This window comes from Schistocerca gregaria, chromosome 5 (assembly GCF_023897955.1).
Source record: "Schistocerca gregaria isolate iqSchGreg1 chromosome 5, iqSchGreg1.2, whole genome shotgun sequence".
NCBI classification, from domain to species: domain Eukaryota; kingdom Metazoa; phylum Arthropoda; class Insecta; order Orthoptera; family Acrididae; genus Schistocerca; species Schistocerca gregaria.
This window is the reverse complement of record NC_064924.1, coordinates 555,897,645-555,910,120: the sequence shown is the minus strand read 5'-3', so window position 1 is coordinate 555,910,120 and position 12,476 is coordinate 555,897,645. Positions and strand designations below refer to the sequence as shown.

At 39.1% G+C, this 12,476-nt stretch overlaps 1 protein-coding gene across 3 annotated transcripts in view; it reads left to right on the top strand.

Moving 5' to 3' along the window:
• LOC126272702 (xaa-Pro dipeptidase) overlaps positions 1-12,476 on the top strand; it is an 842,295-nt gene that overhangs the window by 757,074 nt on the left and 72,745 nt on the right. For all 3 annotated transcript variants that reach the window (XM_049975738.1, XM_049975737.1, XM_049975736.1), the window contains exons 5-6: positions 6,105-6,166; positions 8,771-8,815. In XM_049975738.1, coding sequence (XP_049831695.1) covers positions 6,105-6,166; positions 8,771-8,815 — 107 coding nt within the window. The remainder of the gene's footprint in view (positions 1-6,104; positions 6,167-8,770; positions 8,816-12,476) is intronic.

The window sequence follows — 12,476 nt, the reverse complement described above, 5'->3', positions numbered from 1 at the left end:
GTCACCAAGGTATAATATGCACATACTGAGGGGATTGATTTTTCATGGTTATCAGCTATCAGATGGCACAAAGGTGGTATTCCTGTTCACCCTCTGTTTTGGCTATATGAGCAACAAGTGTGCTGAGTTTAGAGGTGAACAGTGTCTGCAACATTAAGTCTAGGGTACAACCATACCCCACCAATGAGTATGTACTCCTGTTGAACAGTTTCAGCCAGTTGATTGGGTTGGTCACATTGTGGGCCTTTCAGCAATGGTGTGTTGAACATTACTACAGCGTAGAACAGAATCTGGACATCTGTGTAATACAGACTTATGTCAAGATCGACACATTGTGCGAGCAGCAGTGGCCAGCCGAAAACCACTCGGATGAAATCTGGCCAGATGTTGCACCTGCTGTGTCATTAAGGACCACTGGGAACCATCTGCTTAAAGCAGGATTGTGTTGTGAAAGAGTTGACTGGAGAGTGGAATGGCACTCTTTTGTCTTCAGTTATGAGAGTAGGTTGTGTCTGTCTGTGAGTGATGGATTTACACATGTATGGAGTGAAAACAGTGAGCTGCCTGTTCCGGAGTGCATTTGCCTGTGAGACTTCATGGTAAGTGGCTGTTACATTGCACAGGCTGCCATCCCATGCTACTGCCATTTCATTGAGAGGAATGTGAACTGCTTTTTAAGCAGGACAGTAAACATGCACATTAGCTGCTGTGACACAATTTGCACTTTGTGATTTTCAACACCCACCCTGGCCAGCAAGACTGCCAGATCCCTTGCCATCTGAACATGTATGGGATGTGATGAAGCAGAAACTTAGTCATTCTCCAGGGCCTGCAAGAGCCATTGCTGAACTGCAACAAAAGGCACAAGATATCTGGTACAACCTTTTGCAGAATGTCATTCAGTACCTTTATGAACATTTGAATGTGAGAATACATGCCTGTGTTGCCACTTCAGGGTGGTACACTGTGTAGTGATGCAGCTATTTGTGTACCCTTTACTGCTTCATTTGGTATGGATTTGTTATCATATACTACAGTGATGAATTACATGTCACCTCAGTTGTCAAGAAAGTGACCTTGTCCTTGAAGGTTCTGCATTTTTTTCTGGAAGTATTTTATATTTATAAAAAAAGGTTTCTAAATTTAGACAGACATTAGGGAAACAAGTAGTTTGGCGCATCCTCTTGGTTTTTTGTGTGTGAAGTGGTTTTGTAAATCACGAAGGACAGAAGGACAGACTTACAAGGTAAGTCAGTGGTTCAGACTTCATTAGGATAGTGAGAAATTTTGAATTGAAAGAGTAATCAGACGAAGTAATTCCATGTCATCAAAACTATTCTCAGCAGACCTAGAGCATATTTTCAAAGCCTCAACTGGGAAAACAAATAATGTATTCATGCTAGTGGAACATACCTGGGCCACCTTCATTTTGCTGATGATGTTGTATTCTTTGCCTCCAGTGCAGATAAAATCCAACAAATGAATTAAAGAATGTAGCCAATTTTAATGTAGGTTGGAAAATCAATTACAGTACAATGAACTGAAATAAGCATATGTCATTGTTGGCCGGGAGGTGCCACCCAGGGTAGTTTGACCGCCAAGTGCAAGTCTTATTTCAGTCAACGCCACATTGGCGACATGCACACCGGTGATAAGGACGAAATGATGATGAAGACGACACAACACACAGTCCCTGAGTGGAGAAAATCTCCAACCCAGGCCCGCTTGCATGGGAGACGAGCACATTACCACCCAACTAAGCAGGCGGACTAGCACAATCAAGTATAAAAGAAAATAATACAAATTTACAAATGGTTCAAATGGCTTTGAGCACTATGAGACTTAACATCTGAGGTCATCAGTCCCCTAGAACTTAGAATTACTTAAACCTAACTAACCTAAGGACATCACACACAACCATGCCCGAGACAGGATTCGAACCTGTGACCTTTGTGGTCGCACGGCTCCAGAATGAAGTGCCTAGAACCGCTCAGCCACATCGGCTGGCACACAAATTTACAGTGGAGGCATGGAATCATATTGAGTATGTAGGACAATAGTTTTTTGATGTGGTATTTCCTTATCTGGCCTAATTAATAACAAAAGAAAAAACTAGATTAATGCCTTTGGTGAACTAAAGAAGATTTTCAAAACTAAATGATAGTGTCTGAAAAAGAGAGGTTACAATCATTGTGTAATACTAGTTTTGACTAAAGGCAGTGAGACAAGTAATTTAAATGCAAAAAGCATCCTAAAACTTAGTGTCTTGGCAAGTAATGGAGAGAGGCATGCTGGGAATTGCAAAAAGAGAAAGGACAACAAGCAAATACATCAGGAAACAGATGGAGTGGAAGAAACAACTATTGAAATTGAAAAGAAGTGGGCAGAACATCTATCCAGATGATTGGATGGTCGGTGGACCAACAAATTCATTGCTGGATTCACAGAGATAAAGAAAAAAGACTGAGATGATGATGTAATTGAAGATTGGTAGATGACCTTCAATGACACGCATGGTCAACAAGGATTCTTACTGGTAAAGATTCTGACGCATGGAAAAGTCTAAAGAGGCTTTTATCCAACAGTGAAAGTATAATGTAATTTATGATATAGGCATATCCCGCCTATGAACCATGGACCTTGCTGTTGGTGGGGAGGCTTGCGTGCCTCAGCAATACAGAAAGCCGTACCATAGGTGCAACCACAATGGAGAGGTATCTGTTGAGAGGTCAGACAAATATGTGGTTCCTGAAGAGGGGCAGCAGCCTTTTCAGTAGTCGCGGGGGCAACAGTTTGGATGATTGACTGATCTGGCCTTGTAACATGAAACAAAATAGCCTTCCTGTGTTGGTACTGTGAATGGCTGAAAGCAAGGGGAAACTACAGCAATAATTCTTCCTGAGGGCATGCAGCTGTACTGTATGGTTAAGTGATGATAGCATCCTCGTGGGGAAAATTTTCTGAAGGTACAACAGTCCTCCATTTGGATCTCTGGGTAGGGACTACTCAGGAGGACATTGTTATCAGGAGAAACAAAACTGGCATTCTACTACTCAGAGCGTGGTGTGTCAGAGTCTTAACTGGGCAGGTAGGTTAGAAAATTTAAAAACAGAAATGGGTAGGTTAAATTTAGATGTGGTGGGAGTCAGTGAAGTCCAGTGCCAGGAGGAACAGGACTTCTGGCCAAGTGAATACAGTGTTATAAATACAAAATTAAATAAGGGTAATGCAGGAGTAAAAAAAAAATAATGAGTAAAAAAATAGGAACATGGAGAAGCTACTACAAGCAGCATAGTGAATGCATTATTGGAGCCAAGATAGAAACAAAGATCACACCCACCACAGCCAACTAGCTCCAGAGATGAGAAGGATATTGAGGAAATGTATGAGGAGATGAAAGAAATTATTCAGATGGTTAAGGGAACTGAAAATTTAATAGTCATGGGGGACTGGAATTCCGTTGTAGGAAGAGAAGAAAAAGTAGTAGGTGAATATGGGCTGGGGGAAAGAAATGAAAGAGGAAACTGTCTGATAGAATTTTGCACAGAGCATAATTTAATCATTGCTAATACTTGGTTTAAAAATCATGAGAGAATATTGTATACATTAAGGAGACTGGGAGACACCAGAAAATTTCAGATATATTATATAATGGTTAGACAGAGATTTTGGAACCAGATTTTAAAAAGTAAGACATTTCCAGGGGCAGATGTGGACTCTGACCACAATCTATTGGTTATGAACTGCAGATCAAAACAGAAGAATCTGCAAAAAGGCAGGAATTTAAGAATATGGTACCTGGATAAACTGAAAGAACCAGAGCTTGTAGAGGCTTTCAGAGGAAGCATTAGGGACGATCCACAAGAACAGGGAAAAGGAATACAATTGAAGAAGAATGCGCAGCCTTGAGAGGTGAAACAGTGAAGGCAGCAGAGGATCAAGTAAGTAAAAAGACAAGGGCTAGTAGAAATCCTTGGGTAACACAAGAGATATTGAATTGAATTTAATAAAGGAAAGGAGAAAATATAAAAATGCAATAAATGAAGCAGGTGAAAGGAGATACAAACACCTAAAAGATGAGATTGACAGGAAGTGCAAAATGGTTAGGCAGTAATGGCTAGACGACAAATGTAAGGATGTAGAAACATATATCACTAGGGCTAAGATAGATACTGCCTACAGGAAAATTAAAGAGACATTTGGAGAAAAGAGAACCACCTGCATGAATATCAAGAGCTCAGATGGAAAACAAGTCCTAAGCAAAGAAGGGAATGCTGTAGAGGAGCTATACAATGGAGATGTACTTGCAGGCAATGTTATGGAAACGGAAGAGGATGTAGATGAAGATGAGAAGGGAGGTATGATGCTGTGTGAAGAATCTGAGAAAGCATTGAAAGAATTAAGTCAAAACAAGGCCCTTGGAGGAGACAACATTCCATTAGAACTACTGACAGTCTTGGGAAAGCCAGGCCTAAAAAAACTCTACCATCTAGTGAGCAAGAAGACAGGCAAAATGCCCTCAGGCTGCAAGAAGAGTATAATAATCCCAATTTCAAAGAAAGAAGGTGCTGACAGGTGTGAAAATTACCGAACTGCCAGCATAATAAGTCACAGCTGCAAAATAGTAACATGAATCCTTTACAGAAGAATGGAAAACTGGTAGAAGCCAACCTTGGGGAAGATCAGTTTGGATTATGGAGAAGTGCAGCAACAAGTGGGGCAATATGGCTTCTCACAGAAATTAGGTTAAGGAAAGACAAACCAAAGTTTATAACATTTGTAAACTTAAAGAAAGCTTTTGACAATGTTGATTGGAATACTCTCTTTCAAATTCTAAAAGTGGCAGGGGCAAAATGCAGGGAGCGAAAGGCTATTTACAGTTTGTACAGAAACCAGATGGTGGATATAAGAATGGAGGAGCATGAAAGAGAAACAGAATTGAGAAGGGAGTGAGACAGGATTGTAGCCTATTCCCGATGTTATTCAATCTGTATATTGAGCAAGCAGTAAAGGAAACAAAAGAAAAATCTGGAGTAGGAAGTAAAGTCCAGGGGGAAGAAGTAAAAACTTTGAGGTTTGCCAGTGACATCATAATTCTGTCAGAGACAGCAAAGGACTTGGAAGAACAGCTAAACGGAATGGGCAGTGTCTTGAAAGGAATATATAAGATGAACATCAACAAAAGCAAAGTGAGGATAATGGGATGTGGTCGAATTAAATCAGGTGATGCTGAGAGGATTAGATTAGGAAATGAGACACTTAAAGTAGTAAATGAGTTTTGCTATTTGGCAAGCAAAATAACTGATGATGGTCGAAGTAGGGAGGATATAAAATGTACACCGGCAATGGCAAGAAAAGTGTTTCTGAAGAACAGAAACCTGTTAACATCGAGTATAGATTTAAGTATCAGGAAGTATTTTCTGAAAGTATTTGTATGGAGGGTAGCCATGTATGGAAGTGAAACATAGATGACAAAGAATTTAGACAAGAAGAGAATAGAAACTTTTGAAATGTGGTGCTACAGAAGAATGCTGAAGCTTAGATGGGTAGATCACATAACTAATGAGAAAGTACTGAATAGAATTGGGGAGAATAGAAATTTGTGATACAACCTGACTAAAAGAAGGAATCAGTTGGTAGGAGACATTCTGAGGCATCAAGGGATCACCAAGTTAGTAATGGAGGAAAGTGTCGGGAGTAAAAATTGTAGAACGAGACCAAGAGATGAATACACTAAGCAGATTCAGAGGGATGTAAGTCGCAGTAGTTATTCAGAGATGAAGTGGCTTGCACAGGATAGAGTAGCATGGAGAGCTGCATCAAACCAGTATTTGGACTGAAGACTGTAACAACAACAACAACAACAACAGGCATATTGCATATTTGTCATTTTGAGCCTTCATTTAGTTATATCTCTATTTTTGGGACATGATTATTAAAATCTTTGAGTAAATGCACACACATGGGAGGGGGGAGAGACATTATTGTATTACTAAAGTGCCTCATACATATATGTTTCATGTATTATTTCCTCTTTTCGTTTAATAAAACTGTTATTGTATCCAGTGAAGGAATGCTAACACTGATAAAATTTCTTGTTTCAGAGTGGTGTGAATTCTGACAGCGGTCTTACCAATCAAGCTGCAATGTTTGATGGTATTAGTGAGTAAGTACTTTGTTATTATATTGCCTTACAATCAGCTGACACATCATCAGTTTCTCAATCAGTGTTCCCTTTTACTGGCAGATAAGTGCTTATAAACATTCTCAATTGGACCAGTAACTGTGCTTTACAAATACTCATATTTCTACATTATTTTTATAAATGTGATGCATTTTTTTACCCTATTATCTAGGACAGCTGTGACCCAATTATCAACTTTGCCCAGCTGCATGTGTGGGAACAGTGTTTCTTTAACCCTTCTTCTCTCGAGTTTGCTGTTGTACATCATGTCTTCTTCATCAAGATTTATTTCTTTCATCTTCAGCTTTTTCCATTTTCCCATTTTCGTCATGAACATTTGTTCTGCTTCCACTACATTTCCTACAGCACATAACCACACTCGTTCTGTTCAGAATACTTTTGCCATAAACCATTTTGATTCAGGAAAGTTTTGGTAGATGTTATCCCTTCCATGAGTAGGAAGCAAATCACAGCATGTGGTTCGCACATAGTGGGATTTCATACCCGACGTCTTTCACATAGCTGGATACTACAATGTAAGTGTACATATTACTGTGTTCCTACAGTGATTGCTCTGATGAAGAGATCAAACACCCTCCCCCCCCCCCCCCCCCCCCCCCCACACACACACACACACCACCCCTCTACCACCCATGAGAAATGACAGTCTGTTATGGTCACAGTACACGTATTTTCTGAACACGCCTTGTATTGTTTCTTTTATATACCTTCCCTTAACCCCCTATATCTCTTCATGAATCTCCTGTTTGTGTGCCTCTGACATCTGACTTACATTCTAGCTTCTGGCCCAAGACTACATCTGCATACACATCTGTCAAATATATTTCACTCTGGCAGCTGTCTGATTGCCCACTGTTTTCAACCGTGTGATTTCCTAGAGTATGTTAAATGTATCTGAGGTATTCAGCCATATGGCATAATCTTTGGCCTGTAACACACTGACAAAATTGTGGCTTTTTGCAGTGCTCATTCTTGCGGCTTGGTTGACACATTGAACAACATACATGAGACAGATTGCACTTCATACTTTTAAGATATTCAGAGTCAACTAATTATGGGAAAGAAGTACCAACAGATTGTTCAACATTTGTGCCTGTAACACCTTCTTGTCATCACCCCCCCACACCAAGTTTTAGTAGGGGTATCTTACTCCCACAGTATTTTTATACAAATAATGAGTCGTGTTCGTGTATATACCAAATATGATTCAAATTCCTGAGTTATTGTCAATCTTTTCACCCCCTTACTCACCCATAGGGGTGTCTTACTGCAACAGCAAATTTTCCAGACAGCAAGTGATACATCTGCCAAGTTTGGTAGTGTTGAATTATGTGCATATTCTGCAGATTCACTAGTTCAGAACTGAATATCAATCACAGTTATAGTGAGTACAAAATGTTTACATGCTCATCTGTCATTTATACTTCATCAAGAACAATGTGAATCAACACATACAGTTTCTGATTTTTTATCAGCATATTGATTGAGGATAGATTTTCAGATGTCCTATCAAGTTGATGATCACATTTTTGAGCTTAATATTTCGACTGCTGATTTAAAAGTCTTCTTCAGTAATAGCAATAGCTAGAATCGGAGTAGATGTTACGTCAGCTATCTATGCCAGTTATCAAAATATTGTAGACAAAACAGCAATTTTAAATTCTGTTAGAAACAGAAAAACATATCATTAAACAACTACACTATTTACTCTGATAACCCTTGTCTCTCACGTAATGATCATAGTTCACAGAAGACATTCATGACTAAACGACAATCAGGAAATCAATCTAAGTTTAATATTTAAAATCGGTATATTCACTGTACAGCCTTTACACTAATTGAGAAGCACATTGCTTATCACTGCACTATATAACATGTGCAAGTTGTTAATAACATTGTGTATTGGGTATTTATGTTGAGAAGTCTTGCACGACTCACTAACTGCTGAATAAGAAACAGAAAGCACTCTCACCTGTAAAAAACTGAAATTAGTGTGTTTTGTTGTTAAGTCACACTTCACAAATTTGGTATCTTCACCCTATTTGAACATTAGACTGGTTGAATTGAAAATATGGCTAAATAATTATTAGATATCGAAGAAAATAAATGATGTTGTTGTTACTCACAGTTATGCCAATAGTTTTTAAAAATATGTGGTATCATACATGTCAACAGAATTTAGTAACTGTAGCAGGGCTACCAGTCATTATGTGTAGTAGTTGTTTATCATTGTGCCTGTTATCTCTGCTTATGCCCTTTACATCACACAGTTTTCTGCTGCTGTCCCTGCTGCTCCACTCTATCTTGCCTGTGTGTTGAAGCATTCCCTTCTTTGACTTTTACTGGCATACAACTTGTACTCCTTCCTCTATAGGCCTTGATTCTGTCTTGTATCATGTCCTATCTCCCATCAGGCAAATGCAGCAACAATCCCTCATCCCTGTATCTGTATTTGAGGAAAGAGGAACGCCATATTTGCTGTTTTGTAGTTTTGTTTTTGTCATTTAAAGTGCTGAAGAATGCGAGAACCTATATGTTACTAATAGGTTGCTTATTTTCCTTCAGGTTCAATGTGAATGACACTCTTCTATACCCAGAAATTTCTGAGTGGTAAGTTGCCTCTTTTTCTTTTTCGCTTTTTGCTGATGTATTTGTTTTGAGTCTATTAATTAATATAATGTATAATTGTGTAATATCTTCTTTTACTTTTACCCACAATTAATCACATACATGAAAATTTTCATTTCTTCATTTAATTTTATACACTGAATAACTACTGTCTTAATTTTCCCAAGTGCCATTGCTGACTGGTTATTCAGAATATCATCTCTGAAACATAGCTTATTGCGGTTGGTTTGATTATTATAACAAAATTAAGATTTTAGAGATTTTAGTACGCTCACAAATTTATTAAATATGTTGTTCATTGTTGTAATTGCACCAAATACTGCAAGCAAATCAGGACATCATGCACAACAGGTAACTCCAGTGTCTCTTTTCCTGGTCATTTAAATGGACAGTAGCAGCAAAAATGGACCCACCTAATAAGGAATCACAGGCAAAGATATCAAAACATGCTGATGTTAAATGATCATGAAACCAAAGTAATAGAGAATATACAGAGAGGCTGTGGCACATTATCCAGTGCCCCCTGCAGTGCTTGCTGTACTGTTTGCTGCCGTGTATCTGGAAGTATTTCTGCAGTCGTTTTGAAAGCGAGAGAGTTTGTGACTTATCAAAAGCCTTTGACTGCGGCGTGAACCACAGCATTCTTTTAAGTAAATGAGAATATTATTGTGTCACCGGCAAGCAGCAAAACTGTTTGAGTCTTATCTGATTAACAGGAAAAAAAGGATGTAGTTGTGAAATACCTGTGCAGTAAGTAGTCAGTCTTCATGTGATTGGGAATTAATTATATGTGAAATTCCTTATCGTTACATTTTGGGTACATTGCTTTTTCTTGTGTATATTAATGACCTCTCGTCTGTTACATTACCAGATGCTAAGTTTGTTTTGTATGCAGATGATAGAAACATTGCAATAACTAACAAGTCAAGTATAGATTTAGAGATAGTTGCTAATCAAATTTTCACTGGTATTAATAAATGGTTTAAAGCTAATTCTCTGTCATTAAACTTTGAAAAGACCCATTATATGCAGTTCAGAACCTATAAGAGATTTCCTTCCAGCATGTATATAACATATGAAGACATGCTGATTAGAGAGCTTGACATTGTTAAATTTCTGGGATTACAGCTCAGTAATAAATTCAGTTGGGAAGTGCTCAAATAAGTTTGCATTTGCAGTGAGAGTGATGTCAGATGTATGGGATATAAATATAAAAAAATTCTTGCATACGTTCTTTACTTTCATTATATTATGCCAGGGATCATATTCTGGGGTAACTCATCAAACTGAGCAAAAGTATTTAGCATGCAAAGGGTGTAATAAGAATCGTTTGTGGTGTAAATTCAAGAACATCAAATAGAAACCTGTTCAAGGAACTTTCTATTCTAACCACTGCTTCCCATTATATTTATTCCTTAATGAAATTTGTTGCAAGTAATCTATCTCTGTTTCCAGCCTATAGCTCAATACATAGTATCAATACTACAATAAGAACAATCTACATAAAGACTTAAAATCACTTAACTTGGTCCAAAATGGGCTCCAATATTTAAGAATACACATTTTCAATAAATTGCCAGCAACCATTAAAAAAATTTGGTTTTAGATAAAGCGCAGTTTAAACAGAGTTTGAAAGGCTTTTTTCAATAGTTAACTCCTTCTACTCTATAGAGAAATATCTTAAGAGGGACTGATAGACCAGCCTAAATAAAAATGTTGGTTATATTTCAGTTTTCACAACACTTCATCACAACAGTCAAGATTAGGTATTTTGTGCATGATAAACTTATTAAAAGTGAATAACAGTGTTCCATTCTGATAGTGTAGGCACCTATTTTGACAATCTGCTGACAAATGATAAGAGTAGTAAGTATTATATTCAAATGTTTTGTGTTCTTTATATCATATTTTTGACATGTTCCACATCCATGGGAATCATCTCATTTTTTGGGTCTATGGAACAAAAAGTGAATCAAATCTAATCTTATCATTTTATAAGCCACACAAATACCGAATTCCTTCTTGGAATTGTGCCTGCTGTGTGCTCAGAACATAAATGCACACATTATCTGGAAAAAGGTTGAAAACTGGTGTCATATTTTTGCATTTATGTTCTGTAACTGTGCTGTGTTTTGTGCTAATTGATGTATTTGTTTGCATGTGTAATAAAGCTTGTTTCATCAGAGTCCATGCCATAGACGTTAATGGCCAGTTCACACTGCCTATCACATCACAGCACAGTACATCAAAACATTCCACAATACATTTCAAATGGCGGCATCTACACTGGCCATCACCTCAAATCACGGCAAATCTCCAGTAACCAACGTCGACTTTATCCCGAGCGCCTCTCCGACCTTAAAAATCAGATTTCTGAACTTCTAAGATCCGGCGTCATTCAACCCTCTGCCAGTAGCTGGTCTACGCCCATACATATGACACCCAAGAAAGACGGGTCCTGGCGCATATGCGGAGACTAAACGCACAAACAATTATGGACACCTACCCCATACCCAACAATGCCGACTTTACCAGTTCCCTCGCAGGTGCGACCACATTCTCTGTCATTGACTGCAAACGGGCCTACCACCAGATCCCCATGGCACCTAAAGACATTGAGAAGACAGCAATCACCACCTCGATCGGGTTATTTCAGTTTTGATTCATGCCCTTCGGTCTGAAAAACCCAACCCGGACCTGTCAATGCTTCATCAATGAAGTGCTATTCGACCTAAAATTCTGCTTTGCATATCTTGATGACATTCTTGTGTTCAGCTCCTCCTTCGAGGACAACATTCGACATGTGCAAACTGTTATGAACACTCTCGCGGCAGCAGGCATCGAGACCAACCAGGACAAATTGCAGCTACATCAACCCGCTGTCACTTTTCTTGCTTTTTGTGTCTCTGCCAACGGCATTTCAACACCCCCTGAGAAAGTACAAACAATACTAAATCTACCCAGAACTTAGTCATTTAAAGAGCTCAGTCGCTTTCTTGGGACGGTTAATTATTATTGCCGACATCTACCTCTGGCTGCGGAGATTTGAGCTCCACTTACGGATGCCTTGGCAGGCACCAACACTTATGGATCTCGGTCCGTTCCATGGACCTCTGCTATGACTGACTCTTTCACTGCCCTCAAAAATCTTCTTGCCGAAGCCTGCACCATCGTGCATCCTCATCCCAATGCGCAGCTTTTCATCACCACAGATGCGAGCGATACTGCCATCATCGCTGTCCTTAGCCAGACAATCGACTGCCAAACTTCGCCTCTGCAGTTGTTCTCGCACAAGCTCACCAATGCACAACAGATATATTCCGCATTTAACAGGGAGTTGCTCGCAGTCTACGAAGCAATCAAGCATTTTAAGACTGACATTGAGGGATGTCCTTTCTACCACAAACCTCTGGCTGCGGCCATTACAAACCTGCCAGCTGACCCGCCTCCTCGCCGCTTCAGATACATAGACTTCATATCGCAGTTCATCACCAATGTCAGACACATAAAGGCTGCTGACAATATAGTTGCTGATGTCCTTTCACGTGTCGACGCCGTCCATTTGCTGTTGGACTTCTCTGAACTGCATAACCTCCAACCCGCCAATGAGGAAACACAAAACCTGATTTCAGACTCTACTTCT